We start from the raw sequence: 21,189 nt of genomic DNA, 5'->3' as shown, positions 1-21,189 counted from the left end.
TGTTTTAACATTAGCAGTAATCATCATGTGTATAATTCCAGAAGAAACATATTTTTTAAACATAACAAAGGTTTATGTCGGCATATAATGTAACACGAATAGAATTTCAGTCATTTATTTTTCCCTTTCTTGCAATCGTTTGCATTAGTTAAACACGAACCCCTTACAGATCATTTTCTGTTCTATTAAGAGTAATACATTCTTGCTCGTTTCGAATATGTGATGAAATTATCGAACAGCTATTAGTATTTGACTTTATACATTCAACGTTAACGCTAAATAACCAACAGAGGCTATGCTGTTTCAATAACATTTTTGAATGACTTACCGGTACTTGTCGTCTATTTTCCGTTCCACTATGTATTGCGTAGGTTTCTTATTTCATATTAAATCAAACCAATTTTAACAAGTACTGTAATTTTATTTAACAGAAATTGCCAACTGAACTACAGAAGCCATGCACATTTGCAAGGAAGCCCGAAAATATTGCTCTTAACAGATACAATGGAATTTATCCATGTAAGTAGACTATTAAACATCTGAAAAAGATCAATAATATTGCAAGTATACTTGATACTATTTATCTTTAAGACTTTGAAATCAAATATTTAATCGTTAAAGTCACTAATGTTTTTGCTAATTCCGCAATTATGTTGCAGTGTTGAAATATTGCATTTGATTTGTTTACTTCTATTGCTAAACAGATGATCACTCTCGGGTGAAACTGAACGGGTATCCAGATTTCTTCATAAATGCCTGCTACATTGACGTGAGTAATATATATATCTAGACAGCAAAATAAATCTTTTTATCTTAAATGTGGAAATGTATAAATTATACTTTTTATTTTGTTTCATTTGTTTTTACTGAATGTCAGTATTTACTTTTCGGGTATCCTGATAGTTAGAGTTATACTGATGCAGTGTTGTCCGTCTGTCATGCAATCTGTCATTCTGACCGGTCTTCTGTCTGTCACAAAGTGTGTCCGCACCTCTAGATTAGTTTGCACCAAAGTTCAAAGGAGTGATCGTTGCCAAGCCTAGTTTTGCATTTCATATTTTCTGATTTGATGTTTTCAGCGTAGCTATTGCCCTTGATTATTCAAATTTTATGGTGGTGTTTTTTTCTTTGTTTTATTTTGGCCATTTCTAGTATCATTTTGTGCAGTGTCACGCCTAGTTATACATGTCATGGATATATTCCGGGTCAGTGATTTTCAGAAGTATATGCCCTTAATTTGACATATTTTCCCTTGTCCGTGTAGCTGCTTCGATTAGGACTTACATCAAACTTAGCAAAAGTAATCATTGCCAAGCCTCGTTTTGCATTACTTTGGTATGGTCTGGTTCGATGTTTTCAGCAGAGTTTTAGCTTGATTATTCAAACTTGGTGATGTCTCATATAATTGGGCGGAATTCTATCAATCCTAACAATAGTAATCAGTGCCAAATTTCAAAATGCATAGTATCTGCATTTTCTTGATAAGTGAAATGAAGTGAGTCTTTTCATCAAAGTCATGATATTTTTGCAACTTCTTTTAAACTATCGGGCAGATATCTATCAAACCTTAAATGAGTTATCAGTACCAATCCTAGTTATTATTGGTATGTTCTGGTTCAGTAATTATCAGCTATTTTATGGCTCTTTGTCGATAATATCTTACAATATGTACTCTACTTAATGCAACAAATAGACAGAATGTGACAAAACCTCAAGTGCGAAACATAAATGTGCATGTTATCGTCATGTTCTTGTTAAATGCGACTCCCTGTACCACTGGTTGGTGTTCACCTACATTTTCAATAGTTATTATTGCCAAGCCTAGTTTTGTACATCGATGGAATGTTTTGCTCAGTAATTTTCTCTGGAGTTACTGTTCTTTATCAATGTAAGTTTTACATTTCTGGGAGGTAATATTGGGAGATATACGTTTTAAGTGAAAAATCTCTACTTTAAGTCTTATTTTCATTCAGTCAGAAAGAGATCCATTTAGCAAATATATATCGTATATATCTGCTGTTTTTTTTTTCAGGGATATAAAAGAAGCAAAGCATACATAGCATCTCTAGGTAAATAAAAGCATCATACACTGAGTGTAACCTGATTTTTTTTTTGACCTTTGTGTTTTTGTTCTCATGGAAAAATAAGTAATTATTTCATTGTAAAAAGGTTTACATAATATCTTGATTAGCACTCTATCGCAATACTTTATTGCGTTTTCACTATGTTACACTAAAGCTTAGTCTATAGAATATAACTGACATGTGTTTGAATGGATCATTAATGGTAACGTATGCGAGTTTGATGCAAAAAAAAATGTATGTAATTACATGTATCTAGAGTAAATATGTATATATTATTATAATTGGAACCACAAAACCAGACATTTCTTGTAATCATTTGTCGCATAGATTATCTACTATCTTGAAGTACGAAAATTCATCAAAACATCTGTATATATTTTGGTGTAATTCATTTTCAATAATTTAAGAATAAATGTTATTGATATTATTGTTTAAATATAGGTCCTACAGCCAAAACTACAAGTGATTTTAAAATGTTCTGGAAAATGATCTGGTATGAAAGATCAGATGTTATTGTTATGTTAACAAATCTTCGTGAACCGTCGGTAAGACTTGAGATTTTCACACTATCTTTTAATCATACAAGAACATCGATCATTACATATCTCTAATTTACTTATGTATAACTGAATTTCCTGTTACCCGAAATTATCTGTTAGCTACAACATATCTAATCGTATTTCAGACTGGAAAAACGTTAACCAACAACTGCACGATCGCTTAGAACCTCGATCGCGTGTACACAAGATTGCATTTAATTAAATTCAAAGTCAAATAACGTTTGTATGAAAGGTCCAATTCACAAAATTAAAAGGCAGAAAATATGCCTCAGATATTAAAGATATGTTGTGTTTAAATAAAGTTAGTTCCAGCATTTAGATATGTCTTATTTTCATTGATTATTGCACATTATAAAAGGAAATAAGAAAAATGTCTATTCCTTTTGTTTTTTATCATTCTTTTTCCGGAAACATAAGATTAATGTAGGGATAATACACGTTTTTTGTGTATTAACGTCTGCAGAAGCCCGTGGGATTGTTTTTAACCGAGACCGAAGGTGGAGGTCACAAACATATCCCACTGGCTTCTGTAGACGTTAATACACAAAAATTGTATTGTCGCTATTTTTGCTTAAAAAACATTACACGACGACGAAATGTATTGTTTTCATATGTGGTGAACTTACAATTCCGGTATCTTTTTTATTTACCATTCTGTTGTTCTTGGAAACAGTAAACATGTTTTGAATATCCATAACCAGGGCCCACAAATAAACAACATAACTAAAGCACATCCTGAAGAGTTTTACACGATTTTATTTTATCTCTCGTTATTACAAACATGAAATTATCAAACATTGTTCATATAATTTAAACATTTGGCAAACAGTAGTACGATTTCAAGAATAATAACTTTCCATTCGAGTTATTTTGAGTTCGGATACATTTGGAGTACGGATGGGTACGAATGTAGTGACAAGCTTTCAAGCTGGTTATATATATTCTTCAAGAAATTTGTTAAAAACATACTGACTGATACTTACCAAAATCATAAATATGACTGCTAATAACAAACCATCGCACACGTTACACGCATTTCAAAAATAAAAATCGGATATTAACAGAACGTGAATTGCCTTGTTTGCACACAATTTCACGGGCGGATCCAGGGGAAAAAAGTAGTTTTTATGCAAGAATTTGTGAACAATCCTGTTCATATTAGATGTAGGGCTGGGACGATTTCAAAATTTTGAAACCGGTTAATCTTTTGTTTCAAATCGAATCGAACCGGTTAATCGGCCGCCGTATTGAAAATGCTGTTTCTTTTCCTGAATACCGTATCAACATACCTCCAGCAGCTGACTTCATTAGGAACTTACCGACTTTATCGTTTGCAGGCAGTCTGACAATTAATAAGTCATACCTTTGTGTACTTTTTTTTAAATATATCACGTCAGACAATCCCAAGACTATTGATTATGTTCAATTGATGTGTTTAAGCGGAATTATACAGCGGGTCTATGTGCTGGTCAAAGAAATGTATAAAGATAAAGTACGACTCGTGATGTTTATTTTTTGAGAGCGATTATCGGTTTTGCAAAATTGAGATCGGTTTTACCTAGTTATCGAATCGGATCCGATTAACCGAGTAATCGTCCCAGTCCTAATTAGATGCGTTTAAGAGGCATAGTACATTGTATATATTTCAAATTATATATATTTTTATATTAGGTCTAAATGCTACATAAAGTCCTTATCTATTTTTAATCGTTTACCCTGTACGAAATTTTACAGCTGTAAAAGACCTGTAGTTTGTTCAACATTAAAGTCATAATTATTTAAAATTTACACCTGCAGATTTATATAACAACACTGATTTTACAGCTGTAGATTTCAATTTACAACCGTATAATGACTGTAAAACAGTTCATATTATGCAAATGACATACAGGTGTAAAATGCCTACAGCCCTAAAATGAAAAAGTAACAGTTGTAAATATGCGTATAAGTTACAGCTGTAGAAAAATTATATGTGTTGAAAAAGAAGGCATAATTTTAAAACGGCATGCCTCAAGATCGTTCGACAACAACAACATTTTGTTAGATAATTTTGAAATCTTGAAATAAATGCTTTATTTCTAAAGAAGGCTTTAAAACTTAATTACTGACAAACTTTATGTTACGGAAACACATTAAAATTCGCTGTTTTACAACCTTTTACGATGAAAATCTAAAAGTGTTGGTCACGCTTTTACTCCAGGTAAACTGTCTCGATTATAAAAATCTATATTTCGAAGTTATTTTTCACTACTTCAGCCATAGCGCTATTGGTTACGACTACGGGAAAATCTTTATGTCATAATCGCCGTGGCCGTCCGGGGTTCGATTCCCGACGCGGTAATCCTTTTTTTATTTTTTAAAATATTTTAGAAACAAAAATTAATCTTCTAATGTTCCTAATATGACCAAAACTTCAATTTGAAAGAAAGATTGTTTTTTTAGCCAAATATGGAGGCATACTGCTTTTAGGGACGAAATTAGAGGTACAAAAAGGTTTAGGATGAATCGTATATCTTCAAAAAAGATAGTAATTACTACAAAATGGCAAAATCAATGATCTAGTTTCTACAGAAAGAAACAATATGTTATATTTTAACGATAAAACAACTGCAAAATTCAAGAGTAGAATCCAAAGTAGAAACTATTCATCGGATATTGTTTATAAAACTTTGTTTGTCATGAAAACATATTACGATCTTGTTATTATTTTCATTGAATAAATCAACTCCAAATATAGTGTAAATAGTTATTGTATGTATTTTATACATGTGCCTTTACAACTATATTAGATAACTAAAATGTTGTACTGACTCCATTTTGCTTTAATATTTTTTACACATGTATTTTTGAGACCTACATTATTTTGCGTCTGTGCTTTTCAATGTATTTTCCACTTACAGGTCTTTTACAGCTGAAATTTTAAAATAAAGATTTTTTACAGACGTTTTACAGTTTTAAAACAGGTCTTATGTTCGTACAGGTTTCTTTATACTTATTAATCATACTGATACGCATCAAACATAACGAAGGACAACGCCAGCTGAACTGATTTTAGAATCATAAGCATATTGATTGTTTTCTGACATTATAGGGAATGAAATGTGAGAAGTACTGGCCGGAGGGAGGTGCTGTTATTTGGTATGGTGACGTATGTGTTTCCTGTCAAGCAATCGAATGCTTTGCTGAATATACAATAAGAACATTTACTTTATCAAAAGTAAGCAACTGATCATATTAATATACAGGGGCATATGAAAAGCAGTGGCAATGGTGGCGGGCTATCCATACCTCAGTCATTTTCCTGGATATAACCATTTGGGACCTTCAGAGTACTCTCGACCTGACTGTTCACGCATTTCCATATGCTAAAACCACTCAGAAAATGCATTTGGAAGTGCCCTTTATGTATACTCTTTATGTATAGGCTAGTATAGAGCGCTTCAAACTACGCTGTGTATATAAAAGCGGAACTCCTTATTATAAGCATAGTTTAATCTGTTTGTTCATCCAAAAGTCACAAAGGGAGATATCAGATCTATACGGTATTCTCCTTGTGTTAATGTGTTCTGCTTAGTGCCACGCGTCCCTATCCTAAGGCGCTTTGCTGTGTAGTAATTCATAAAATGTTCTAGCAGCACAACTGTGTTAAGAGACAGGGACTCAATCCACAATTCCATTGGAGTCAAACAACAGGGCATACATAACCCACCAGGCACTTCTGCTCCGCCGAGCAATAACGGGCCTCTCGTCATTTTTACCTAATCACATTATATTGGTTTCTTTATTGTCAGACTCAAAGAAGTACAGCCACGTCTCATCACCTGTACCAATTGCATTTATACCCTTATATTCCTTGTTTTTATATCTGACGACCAGGGTGGAAGCTGGTTTCTTCCCACTTCTTCTTTCGCTAAGGGATCAATACATGCGGTATCCAACGTGCAAAAACCTTTATTTCGAAATCAGGAAAAACCTCTGACTTTTTCCATATCTGCTCAAATTTGGATCTTGTATCTTTCTCGATTATTACTTTCAAAACATTAAAGTCTTTATCACACACAGAGTCAAAGGGCGCCTAGGACGGGCCTCATCTTTGGTTCTGTTTCTCCTCGCTTTACAGACAAATACCCATCTGGCAATATTACAGTATCGCGGCGCACTATCTCCGTACACTTTGTCCATGTCGACTATTTTTTTCTGATGCGCTAAAGTCAAGCATAAATACTTAACTGCTCTTTGCAAAAATTGCAGCTAGATTTAGCCATGTTTTTCCACCCATTATTATAAAATTCAGGTTCGAACCTTACTCTAAAAATCAATACTCTTTCCATTGATATGCTACACTTGTTGATGGACGAAATGCAAATGGCGAAAATACTGGACTGTTGCCACTTCTTTTCAAAGGTTCCTCGTACATCTTTGAAAAGAAATATTTAGACCTCTTATGTGTACTTAAATATCTCCCCGTGTCACATTTGCCTTTATTAAGCCATATCTTTGTTATATACAATTCCAGTTCTTTTTGTAATGTTCTGAGCGTTTTATATGGAAACCACAATATTGACTGTACTAAAACAATAATAGGGACTTCGACTTCTCTATAATTAAAATCGTCGCAAAAATTGAGAGTTTACGTAAAATCAAGACGTCAAATTGCTAAACTAAACAACCAGAGCGGTTGTATTATTCAAAAGCTATAACTCAAGAATCATGTTGTGATTTAGGACGTTTTGTTTTCTTTCCGCGTTGGCGTACAGGGCAACACGAAATAAAGATATTTTGAAAGTTTTCTGTGTTGTTTTTTGCTCGCGCGCAAACGCGACAAAACAAAAAGTACAATGCGACGTAAAGAAAAACATTTAATTTCATGCTGGCGCGAGAAGCATTTAAAACGTTTCGTGTTGGCATGCTTGCAACCAAGATGAAATGTTTTTACGTGTTGGCGTGCGCGCAGATATGTGATAAAATATTTCATTGTCACGCACAGGCGTGTACGCCAGGAACATACTACGAAATAATCTAACATAACCGTGTGAACCCCGCTGCGACATTACCTGCATTATAATTCATCTGGCGCTTGTGCAAACATGCAAATATCTCGTGAATGACATGCACATCAACGCTTAAGAAAAAGGTACGTTCTAGTTTGCATTATGTTGAGCTTTTAGCTTTATTTTGTCGCGTTGGGACATCTGCACTATAACGACTAAGTCCTACTTAAAAAAAATGTTAAAGTGCGTTAACGCAGGCTATAGCGCCATTCGAGAGCACTATCATGTCCCGCTTCGAAGGAATTGTGGGGCTTCAGATGAACCATTTCCTCACAAAAAATGGAAACATTTAAAGTACTCGGATTCCATTTCTTTGTTTATTTTGTTCTTGGAATAGGATATCAAAACTCATACTTGTAATGACAAAAACGTCCTGTACATTATCTTCTTCAATAGTGATAATACAAGTGAGATATGATTAAAAACTTCTGCAATAATTTTTATCAAACGTTATCAAAATGTTATTTTCTTTTTTACCTATCAATTCTAAAGGAAAATATAGAAAACAAAACATAGTACAAGTATATTATCTTACATTACTTAATGTTTGCTTTACTCGAAGAGCGAAGACATTGTTACAGCTGGTCTGAATGTACCTGGTGTTAAAATTGCAACGCCGGAAATAGAACTGCTTGTATTATGGTTTTGGGTTTATAACCCATCTAGAGCGACCCTCTCTTATTGTAGACAAACATTTCTATAATCATCGAACTTTCCCTAAGCTGAAATACAATATCAACTTCATCAACTCCAGAACAACAACCTTTAAATAACAGTAAATATTTGTATCTCCCAAAGGGTGTTGCTTTACAGAAGTTACACTGTATTACTTTACTGTGTAACAGTATCCGAATTTGCCACTTTGCCTATAAGTATAAATGTTACATCTACATTTAATTCCCTTAGATAGTGCATTTATTTGCATTTAGTACATCGACAGAACAGACCAAAATCCAGTGTTCAGGAAAGAGAAATACTGGAAGGTTTGTCGGTAATAAAATATCTACCGGGTCCAGTTAGAAAAAGGGTAGGCGTGAGTGAGAAGGCATTTAAGACCTACAAGAACTTGAGATCTAACAGATGGTGACTTTTGAAAAGGAAACCTATTTGTGGACTGATTATAAAAATCTCAACCGGACAACAACGTAGTTATGCTAGTGCAAGACTATCAAGTCTAAATGCCTACCCGTATGTTAAACGCTTTCTAAGACAAATGTCTCTTGTAACATGATACATCTACCGAGCTCAAAGACTAGGGACGGGACTACCACCATAACAGTATTACACATTGGGATATGGACATTGGCTTAGAGTCAGTGATCAATGGGAATAAAGCTGATATATGTATAACATTATTTACCGCCATTGTATGTAAGACGTCGTTGACGTGACCGAGGGGCGGATATTTCCATCCGATTCGTAAACACATGACTGATATTTTCTTGCATATAGTCTACATGTTCGCATTTTATTCTGGCAGATTTTTTTCTTGCATACCGTATTTTACAAACAACAGGTAGAAATATTTTCTTTGTCGCATTCTTTCTTATAGTAGAGCGCGGGAAATTAACGTCCGTAAGCAGAAGTGACGTCATAACGTTTTGCGTTACGCACAATAACAAAGTTCCACTCAAGTTTTATTGTTTGTAGCGTAACGTTTTGTTCTTATGGTAAACTTACGTATTTTGAATCGAGAAATATACTTTAAGCAACGGAGAGAAACTATCAAGGTACCTGCTTTTTTCGTATTTTTACATAAACAATATATTATCAGTGCGATAACCAGTAGTTGTCATTAACAGCACGAGAGTCACCTTGCATGCGGGGGAGGGGATGCAGATGGGTTTTGCCGGCATGGGTAAAATCAACGGACACGCTACTCCGGTGTGCAGATAAACAATATATGTAGTGGAAACTCGCTGAGAGAAATCAAAAGAAATTGATTTTGTAAAATAGGATATTTTTTTCAGTAGACCCAATGGGTATTTTTTTAATACTTTTCATATTTTTGTCGATCTGAAGTTGGTATTTCTGCTATTTTATCGAGTTTCACACAATAAAATTAAATCCAACTCTGCACATACATTTGGTTGTGTCTATCTAAACAAAAAGAAAATTGAAAGGTCACCATATATGATTTGGCTTAAATCAAGTTACAACGAGGCTGCGTGTGGCGGGCATTTATACAACGCAGGTTGGTACGAAATGCGTAATCAATTTTTATTTCAAACAAGGGCATATATTCAGCCAAACTCTTGACAGTATTTTGTATTTGTCCACAGCTTAAGGCAAAGATAGTTAACAAGAGGATCAAATGGCCTTAGGTAGCTCACACGAGGAAATCCGGAATAAACTCGCTGAAAGTGTGACTGAAGAAACTTTTTTTTCTAAATTTCTATAGGAAGAAATCATGTCGGCTGCTGTATCCTTTACCTTTAACATATTGATCATAAATTAAAAGCAATAGGGGTCGTTTATTCCATATAGCCATTCATCCCATTATGTTTGAAGAGCGCAGGTTAAAGGCTTTTCGACAAATGATACAGAAACTCTTTAAGTGTTTGAGAAAGTGACCTAGAGATATATCAAATTATCAAACAGTAGATTTCTTAATAAGCGGATTTGTACGTGTTTCTGAAGTATTTTGATGTCATAGAATGATGTAGTTTTCCGCCATTCTCCGAAGAAAAACTATAGTTCACTAATACGGATGTACGGTATGGGTACATTAAGGTGATGAAAAACAACTAAACTGGCACGGTGTTGGGGTAAATATCGATCCGTCCGAAAAAATCTACCGCGAGCGCTTTTAAACGAGGCATGTAATAGAATAGTATGTCTATAACTTGAAGTGGGCTTATTTTCATCTAACGACATTTAATATGTTGTTTCTGTCATCATTTGTTTTAATGACGGCATAGAATGTTAACATAATGGTATATAATAAAGCTATTTGAGAGAAGCAAGTCAAGATCTAGACAATATCCGTATGAACTGTAAAAGTAATATTATATCAATATGCACTGATTACATGTAAATCACTCAAAATTACTCACTTCGATCACTTTGTTTGTCATTATGTTTTGAAGTGTACAGCATACTTTTGAAAATGACATTTTTTAAACCTTGAAAGCCTGTTCTTCAATCTGTAAAACTGGGTTTTCAAACACGATATGATATACATATTTTGGAACTATACAAACTGAATAGGATTTTTTTTCAATCCCTTATTTCTGTTGGAGGTGCTAGGGTCCGTTAGGGGAGATGCAAATATCATTACCTCTCATCACTGGACTCAATCAAACCGAGTCTGCTATTATTCTCTTTGGTTGCATTATTTGCTTCCAAAGGATCTTTTTACAGATTTTATTAATAATCACAACGTGCCGTATGGCGGCTGTAAAAAGTCTCCCTCATACTTGGATTTACAGCATCAAGATATCCTTGTCAATAGTTCTGCAGATTGTATCGTATCTCACTTGATCTTTCTCCACAGAAGCATTTAGTTTTGTATATAAGTAGGCTGGACTAAGGTAAGTGAATTATTGACTGTAAACAAATACAATATTAACAAATCAAATGTAAACTTACATGACCGGTAGAACCATTACTTTGTTTCATTTGTTTCTAATTGTTTTTAAGGAGGAAGAATGCCGTTCCTTAACTCATCTTCACTATACTGCATGGCCCGACAAAACGGTTCCAGAAGATGTGACAAGTCTCATTGAATTCAGACAAAGAATGAAAGCCACACCAACGACTTCAGAAGGTCCAGTCGTCGTACATTGCAGGTTACAAGTTTTAACACACGTTCGTGGCAACTTACATGTAAATAGCAACCGGGATTAAACATTGATAAACAGAAAGTTAAACCGACATAGATATTGATCAGGCAATAACTTAAACACGTTTTTCCATTATGCTCTTTTCTTGAATTCCAACACCAGAAAAAGACATGGGAATATTGAAACATTTTTTGCTTTTTTGAAATCAGGTACACCAGAGCGCTGTTGAGAGCGTTTCAGTTTACGTTTTTTGCCTTTCGACTGATATTAGCTTATTAATAAACAGTTTTTCTAAGTATCTTGCTGATATATCATATTCTTAAAATAAAGTTTGCCATAAAGATATGTGCGCTCGATTATTGTAAAATAGTCTTTCAAAAAGTCATATACACTAGGTCTTGGTAAAAAAGCAATATCTTACCAAAGGTTAATTCAGTATATTCTATATTATAATTAATTATATGTTATCACTATATGAAGCTGCCAGTGAAACGAAAATTGTAGGCAAGTTTGACATCATTTAGTCCTAATAACTGTCATTCACTGATTTTTTTTGTAGATTCACGAGAAAGCGATTTTCTTAGAGATGCTCAAAGAATAAAAAGAAATACTAGAACTAGAATTGTGTATATAGGATAAGGATTCTAACATACTATGCTATCCTCCAAATAGATTTGTTTTCGTATAGACCATTTTCATACGAATTATGTTCGATTCAGATTTAACAGCAAATAGTATGGTGTCCTTTGCCAGCATTTCTATTTTCAAATATTTCTATGCAGCAAAGAAAATTCAAATTCTGTAAGAAGATGTTTACCCTATATAGTGAAACTAACAAATGGCCATAACGCTTAATGTCACGTAAAAATGGTCACAACCCATTTTTTATGGTCATAATCAGATCAGATTGTGCATCTGAGCTTCTTTGAATTCTTTCCTTAAAAATGCACGGGAAGCTGAACCAGCACATTTCTCCACTGTGACCTATTTTGTAATATTTAGAAAGGACCATAATACTATAAAAAAACAACATAAAATTTTAAACAAGTTCATTATGCATGATCATCTTCACATGGGAGTCTGTAAATGTGGGGCATTAAAAGTAGACCTCAGCGCTTCAGTACACTCGCTAGATACAATTAAAAATCGGTATCCTGAATTCTAATATGTAATTTGAACCAAAATTAGACTCAGTTTCACATGATTATTCCTTTATATGTACAAGAACGAGTTTATACACGAAGTATGAAATACCTATCGGGAGAATTAAGATCAATTCTCTAAGCACTAAAAACATAAATAAAGATAAATAAGAGGTCAGAAACTCACAGTTTTAGTAATACTTCATAATTTCATCCATTTTTGTGTTCAACTAAGATATGAAGAATTAGCATGAAAAAAAAATAGGAATCAGCACTTGTTACCATGGTAACGGGCATATTCTACTGTTTGTGAAAACTTGTCATTTCTTATATTAAAATCTTATTAAGATGTAACAATTTTCTTCGCATATTGTAGTCTTTATATCTGAAAAAGCGCACAAATTCCAATTTTTGCCAGACAATCTTACTTGAGTTATATTTTTATCATATTATATTGTTTTTCGATATCTTTATATTTTCATTAGCAAAAATCTTATTAATGCCCACCCCTAAATGATTTTAGATAATCTTTAAACATTCGTCTAAATATATATTATTACAGAGAAAGGTGCACACATCTGAATATACTTGTAAAGAGTCAGCAGGACAGTGATATTTATTTCAGTTGTTAAAAAAAAGTGGCTGGTCAATCATATTTGAGTCTTTTAAAATGCATTTTGAACTTTGAAAATTGACATGGTTAATTCTTAATAGCCTTACATATAGTTCACTTTTTTATGTCAACCTATTTGGAGTCCAAAACCAATGGTAAGTACTTATAAGTAGCTGCTACTGGCCCTTTCCGTATTATTAAGCTAAAGTTTTATCTGAAAAAAAATCGTTTTCATGTTGCTATGATTACAACGATCATTTATAATTTGAAACGGACATTAGTTGAAGTTATTGTAAAGCCATATACCTTAAATATATTTTTGATGAAAACTAATATTTCCATGCGTGCTTGTGTAAAGAAAGCGACCTTTCACCTATGGAACTTTGTTGCCATAGAAACAAATGGTAGTAATCATGTAAGTTATGCCCATTGATTTTCTACTCTTTAGATATAATTAAGAGTATTAACATATAACAGTATTTATTCAAGAATGAGAAAATATATCTTCAGATATATAGAAATATACATTGAAAATATGTAGGAACTGATTAAGGCTGTTTTTCAGCTAAAACAAAACAGTATGTTCATGTGATAACAATCTAGGCAGGTTTAAGTACTTTCAATGATTAAATGTACATTTTTATTACCCATTTGCATTACCTTTTGTTACGTGAATGAATAACAATATCTTGTTACAGTAAATAAGAGTAACAGAAAAACAAGCCAGCAACTATCAACAATAACAAAATTTTATTTATAACGAAGTTATAATTTAAATACATTAAAACTGTCAAAAAGCCTTTAAATTCAATCTTGTGTGTAAAATATAGTCCAAAATCCTGCCAATGTCAAATTAAAATCCAATCAGTGGAAATTCCACAACATTTCACAACAGTTCAAAATTGAATTTAGTGTAATGTAAAAATCCTTTCTTCAAAGATAACTCTTTTTTTTCAACATCCACACTTTCAATGTATATCCTTTAAATGTTAAACATCCAAACTGGTAACATTTTGTTTCCAAGAAACACAGGAACGTTTTTAATAAGACCTACAGCTCTAAGTTCTACACTGACAATACACGTCTCCCTATATAAGGTATCAGGGAAGGTTCCCGAACCTTTTAGTATCTACATCAGTAAAAAAGAAGATTCTGGATAAACAAAAACAATCGAGACTTTAAAAACATTGTCAAACCCGTTTTATCAGTTTTGTGTTAGAACACTCCTGAATACTATAGGAATATACAAAATATTAATGATGTCTCAAAACTATGTTAATAAGCAAAAGTTGCCTTAGGGAAATTGACATATACTTAACACTTAATTATATAACACAATTACAATATTCAGACATTGACTTTTAAAAATCAAAGTACCCCAGCCATTTCCATTCAGAAATTGTCTGATGAATATTTTAGAATATGATGATATTTTTTTCCAAAGACACACTTTTTCTTTAACATTCGAATGAAATCAAATGATATACCGACTAGGCAAGTCTTTAATTTGCTAGTTAAAACTTCTAATATACATGGTTCTGTCAAAACATCAAGACAGTGACAAGCTATCCTATCTTAAGGACAGATATAGATAATGTAGACAGAAGACTTGAATACTGTAAATCCCTTTATATCCACGTGATCTTTATTTCGCGAATTCCCGTACCATAAATTATTTCGCGGATTCATGAATTCACGACGGGAAGGTCAGAAATTCAAATTCGCGAAGGTTCGTTGTCTTACATTAGCGAATTTCCAATTCCGGAAGTCGTGATTGCATTAATGCACATTGTTTCCGTACCTACTGAATTTATGCACACCAACGACTCTTTAGATACATGGTCCGTACGTTATGCACACACATTGCTTTTGTTTAACTTAAATTGACTGAAAAGTGCCTATTATCCTTTATTCAATTTACGGGCATTATTCTTATTACATTTAATGGCTGATAAAATGTTCAAAGTTTGTTACAGTCATTTCATAAAAAATGTAACAATGGTGTGATGAATTGTCATCTAATCCCTATTGTTATCTAAACAAAATGTGTAAAAATTCAGGTTTGTCAACAACAAAAAAAAGGATGATATTGATCATCCCCTAAGGCAACACGCGCTCTGCTTGTTTGATACATACAAAGTGCATTAAGGAGATGCCCTTCGTAACACTTTAAAAAGACCCAAAGTTATCATGTTTTATGTATCCCTGCCAGCTGCATGTAATTTAAAACGCCAAACACTAGACCTTAGTGTTAATTCTGTCTTTAAAGCAGTATATTTACATGGAATGTAGTTTTGAGGATTTTTGTTATACTTATTCATTCATGATAATTATATTGAATTAAAGTTCATTCAATAAACATCGTGTACAGGCGACTAGTATTTATTGTTGAACTTGACCTATTTTTAATATGTCTGTATGTTATGAAAAAGAATTTACGCGGATTAATGAATTCGCGATGCACCCGATTCGCGAAAAATAGCGAAAATTAAAACCCCGCGAATAATACCGGATTTACAGTAAGTTTATTCACAAAACCCCGATCATGCATATTCCAATCCAAATTTTGTAAATACTTAGTAAATAAAAACTGAAATTTTAACAGCATATCTCCTAATTATTTCATAACGTTTTTTAATACAGAAGACGTAAACTTTGCTGTAATATTTGTTGTATGTCCTTAAATGAAACCAGATCCACTTACGACAATTTTACTGAACTTCTGAAGATTAATAGATGTTTTTACATACATGTAAAATAGTCAAAGAATCTCATACATTGAAAGCTATGTAATAGACTACACATTTGCAGGTTGTAGAAAACCTCTTAAGTAGTCCATGATAATCTTATTTGTCACTGACAAAAATAGAGAAATGACAGAAAGACAAATTAAATTCGTTTAATTTGACTAAGACTGAGGATGAAAGGATGGGGAACGAAGGTTCTCCAGTCCAGTCATTCTATTTGTGGCAACATGTCACTGCATAGAACCATTGACCACAAGCCAGACGATGAATAGAGAACAATGTATCGATTAGAAATGTATAGACTATACATTTAATGATATAGTAATAAAATATGTATATTTTGTTTCTGATCAATTAGACTGAAATACCGAGAACACAAATCATAAGACTTTTTTTATCTGAAGCAAACTAAAATGCTCATTACTTTCGGCAGATACACGAATAGTTACAAACATTGACCACTTAAAGTTTCTGTCTCATGTGCTCTGCTATAATCGGGAATCTTTTCAGACTTTAATGTTGCAAACAAATGATTTAATGAAAAATATTTATTTTGTTTTATACATAATAATTTCTTTATCTGTTTTTTTTTTACAGTTTGTTATTTAAATTAATTGCATAACTAGATCTTTAGTTGTCATTAACAGCACATGTTATCTTGGTGAAAAAGACATGAATGTCTGTCCGATGTGCAAGAAAATAACCTTTGTTTAATGAAGGGAATACCCTACATAACTGAATTTTCAATGCAAGTATTCTGCGTCTTAACGTTATTCCTTATAGTGATATCATTTAATGCTTAACCTTCAGTAAGTAGACACTTTACTTTTCAAGATATCGACAGATTGTGAACCGACAGGTTTGACTTCTGTTTCTGCCTAAGACGTTTTCCAAAACAATATCGCTAATCAGCAGATTTCAAACGTGTGTTTAATTTGATCAGAGATATTGATGCCTCTTTAGCATAAAACTATTGTGTCTATATGTTAAAACCTTGCAAAACCCGAGTAAAAAGCTCATGTCAAGAGAATCGAGGAAGTAACTTAGTTAAGCGCTTTGAGCTTTCCTTAAAAAGAGCATCAAGAGGAGGTAATACATGTAAAACGAAATACCCTAAATTATGTACTTTAGCCAATCTTTGAACCGCCTCTTTAAACAAACATATATGCTTTACTACAGAGACATGTGCATATTTCAAGATCAAATGCAAAATATAAACATATATTTTGCTCCATTGATATCATTTTTCTTGTATTAGAAAATCTAGATCATGCAAGTATCAAATAAATATTTGGAAACACCAGTTTTGCATGGAATATTTATTTCTTTTTATAGTAAAATTTACTGGTAAAAAAAGATACTTTCTAGTATTTTACACATTTTACAAAATATGTACAAACACCTAGTTTTTTTAGGGTTAAAGAACTTGAGGAATTCCTCCTAGATTCTAAATTTACTGGGTCATAATTCGACATAGTGAAAACAGGACTTTCTTTATTTTGCATGATCTTCAAGAAAATTAGTTTATTGGCAATTATTGAGTAAGAATAGAGTTTTCCTTGCTACGTTGCTTACAACACTTGATCACGACTCTATGTAAAAGCAAGATAATCGGTTATCCTTCAATACACATAATTACATTGAATTTGGTCTGACAGAACTTCAAGTTCATTTGGGTTCAGTCGGAGTCGCTGTACGTCGAATTAGACTTAAAATGTTTAATAATTTTGAGATAAGAAAGTTCAAGTTTCAACTGCTTATTAGATAGTGTGTATCAAAATAAATAAATATAAGACTTAAGCTGAGTGTCAGTACGATCGATGTTAAAATATGGAATCTCTACTAGCATTGAGAACATCAAATGAACAATGTCAAATGCTTTAAACTGTACTTAGTCTACCTATCTCTTGATTCTGTAAAGAAAATGCATAGCAGAAACAGCACATGTACTTATTGCACCAAGTAATATACTTTATATATTTGCGTTATCATAATGAAACAAATATGGATATCTCATTGGGAGAAAATAACGCATCGAATTTACAAAACAAAATATATAACTGAAGGCCGCAGAAAGGAAAGTTGAAAACAGAGACTTCCACAAACTTGAAAAATCAAAATCATTGATTCAGAAGCGTGTTTGATTAAAACAACACTCTCTTCTAAACCCAAGTTATTTATTACTTAATGAAAATTATTACCAAGTCTGCAAGCATGTGAAAAACAAATGAAAATAAAGGCAATCCAGGATGTCAGTACACCAAACACATCACATACACAAAGTAATAAAAATAACAATTTATACAGTTAGAGCTCCAGCTTTTTATGTCACAGCTTGGCAAGATGTAAGACAAATGCTTTAAGTTTAATTTCATGAACTATGAATGTTTGAATGTCAAAAGTCTATGAATCCCTGTTTTGAATATAAGATATTGACTTCCTATAATTTCAGTGCAGGAATTGGCCGCACTGGAACATTAATAGCGCTTGACAGACTGATAGAAGAGGGACAAGACAAAGGTTCGCTTAATGTATTTGAATGTGTCGACAACATGAGAGAACAAAGGGTTAAAATGGTCCAAACATTTGTGAGTATGAACGTTTTATATTCAAAATCCGTTCTTATGAATTACAAGTTAGTGCTTCTTGTGTAATGTATAGAAACTCATATTTCTGTACTAATGTAATTCTCATCCGAAACAAAGTCATGTAGACAGAAAGGTAGAAGCATAGTCATGGCTATTTTTATACTTTGGTTATTGTAATTCTATTGTACAGTCATTTTTTCATATTTTTGATTCTAGGAACAGTACATGTACATATACAAAGCGTTAGTAAACGCACTGGCCTTCGACTGTGAAACAGTACCTGTAGAAACATTCAATGAGTATGTCGACGCAACAAATAACAATATGTACAGTATGATGTTTCAGGTTTGTTCAACTTTTTAGAATTAATGACCATCACACTGAATGGCTGTATATCTTTATTTTACTCGAGTTCACCATTCCTAATACGATAGTGTTAACTTTGCTTCAAGTTGAACACACAAATCAGTCACCGCTCTAGAGATATTGAAGGAGATGAAAAAACTGAAAACTAATACATATGTCTTATTTCTATTATCTTTATAGTATATGTATTCAAATTTTCGTACATTTTAATGTTATAAACCTGTTTTAAATCACCGTTAAAATAAAGCAAACAACTTTATAGATTTGTAGAAAACAGTCTAATGAACAAATTCGCCTGTTAGTTAGACTTGGATGGCCAAATATTGTTGAGATAAGAATGGATATAAAACCATAAATATTTAATGACCAGCTGGTCGTTAATTACTCAACAGGCTTCGCCGAATTCCATAAACCAACGAAGACAGTGTCACGTGACAAATATTTAAATACGTCGACAACAACAATGGCTGATTAGTCGTGATAGGATTTTGTGTAAAGACGGCGGATAAATGCAGAAATTTACAAATATTTTGCTTTTCTGTGCCATTTCTACAAACAATACATTAATATTATCAAATTAACCTGTTGTTCAATACAAGGAAAGGCAATTTACCAGAAAATGCGATACGAATGTGCTAGACATGTTGTTGTTGTGTTTCTTTAAATAGATTTAGCGTGGCTCTTTGTACGGTCCCGTACGAACAACCATTTAGCGTGGCTCGTTTTACAGTCGCGTACGAACAATTAATTTGTCTACATCTGCACAGTAGTCCCTAGCTAAAACAATCAGCTCATAGATGTTTATATGCTGTTATGGATCTCTGAGCTCAAACGAATCCCGTACGTACTGAAACCTAATCAGGAATCTTGCCAGAAGTCTTTTACGTTATAATTTCATCAAATGCAATGGCCTCACCTTTTATTTTACAATATTTCTAATCCATTTCCTTTTGATCTGGCATAAATAATCCATACAACATGATCTGAACACATAATTTGTACCCCTGTCTGCAATATTTTGTCCGTCATGGCAGTTGTCACCAGATCAGGGTACTCTTCATTTTGAAAAACCAATAAACAGTAACGAATCGTTACCGGTAGTTATTAACATTTTCTTAGAGCTTATATGTTGTTTTATGGATTCTATCGAAAATTGTTATATTTATGATTAAATTAAATATTTAAATAGGTAGAAGTTTGACACTGATTTTCAAAAATAACCACTAGCTCTGAACTGTTGCATGACATCATGAGTTCCTCACGAGAGGCTTTGCGAGATGTTGCGGTTTGATACTGGTTAGTTATACAGATGGGGTTTTGTCATAACTTAATGGATGCGACCATCAGAAAATAGAAAAATAAAAACAGCGTCAGTTAAGTTATGGTAGCCAGAACTACATAGTTCCCTCAGTTAATGACTGACTGTGACTGAGAGGAGACTCTCTTGTTGACACTTTGATGATTAAGCTTTTATTGAAAACACAAATTAATGTGCAATATTAAAATCAGCACTATTATATAACAAGTTACAGGTTAAAAGATGATAAAACATATATTTCAGGTTTGAACATCAGTAATCTAGGCCACTCCTGAACTCATTAAGAGTAGCACTAGATTTATCCTGATGTGGTAGGTTGTTCCAGAGTCTAATTGTTCTTGGAAAAAATGAGTTCTTGTGATAATGGGTGCGAGAGGAGGGAATATAAAAGTCACGATCCTTAGAGTCTAGCCGGTACTGGTGATCTACAAAAAATGGAATGATGGATTTCATACAAAAAATAGGAGTGTGAAATTTCTCCTTGTTTCTTACGTTTGTCATTCAAGTACAATTAACATTCCTGTCTACGGATCGCGGGGCGTGAGTTCGATCCTCGGGCGGGGCGTGACTATTTGATAAACGACATTGTGTCTGCAATCATTAGTCCTTCACCTCTGATAATTCATGTGGGGAAATTGGCAGTTACTTGCGGAGAACAGGTTTGGTTTGTACTGGTACAGAATCCAGGAACACTGGTTAGGTTAACTGCCCGCCGTTACATGACTGAAATACTGTTGAAAATGGCGTTAAACCCAAAATAAACAAACAAACAAATCATCTACAGTCATAGTTGATTTGAATATTACTGGCGGCAGCCTTTCGTACTCTTTCAACTTCATATGTAAGAGATTGTTGCCATGAATGCCGAACAGTTGCACAATATTCTTATACTTAACATATGTTTTATACGGAGTTTCTTAATTTTTACCTTTAAT

At 33.2% G+C, this 21,189-nt stretch overlaps 1 protein-coding gene across 1 annotated transcript in view; it reads left to right on the top strand.

Moving 5' to 3' along the window:
• Positions 1–430: 430 nt before the first annotated feature.
• Positions 431–21,189, top strand: part of LOC128552679 (receptor-type tyrosine-protein phosphatase U-like) — a gene marked incomplete at its 3' end in the record, with an annotated part of 61,280 nt that continues 40,521 nt past the window's right edge. The window contains exons 1-8 of the mRNA XM_053533722.1: positions 431–519; positions 705–769; positions 2,033–2,069; positions 2,526–2,629; positions 5,736–5,861; positions 11,338–11,486; positions 18,435–18,570; positions 18,787–18,915. Coding sequence (XP_053389697.1) covers positions 2,558–2,629; positions 5,736–5,861; positions 11,338–11,486; positions 18,435–18,570; positions 18,787–18,915 — 612 coding nt within the window. The remainder of the gene's footprint in view (positions 520–704; positions 770–2,032; positions 2,070–2,525; positions 2,630–5,735; positions 5,862–11,337; positions 11,487–18,434; positions 18,571–18,786; positions 18,916–21,189) is intronic.

Source organism: Mercenaria mercenaria, unplaced genomic scaffold (genome assembly GCF_021730395.1).
Source record: "Mercenaria mercenaria strain notata unplaced genomic scaffold, MADL_Memer_1 contig_3024, whole genome shotgun sequence".
NCBI classification, from domain to species: Eukaryota; Metazoa; Mollusca; class Bivalvia; order Venerida; family Veneridae; genus Mercenaria; species Mercenaria mercenaria.
This window is presented reverse-complemented; position numbering and strand designations above follow the sequence as displayed.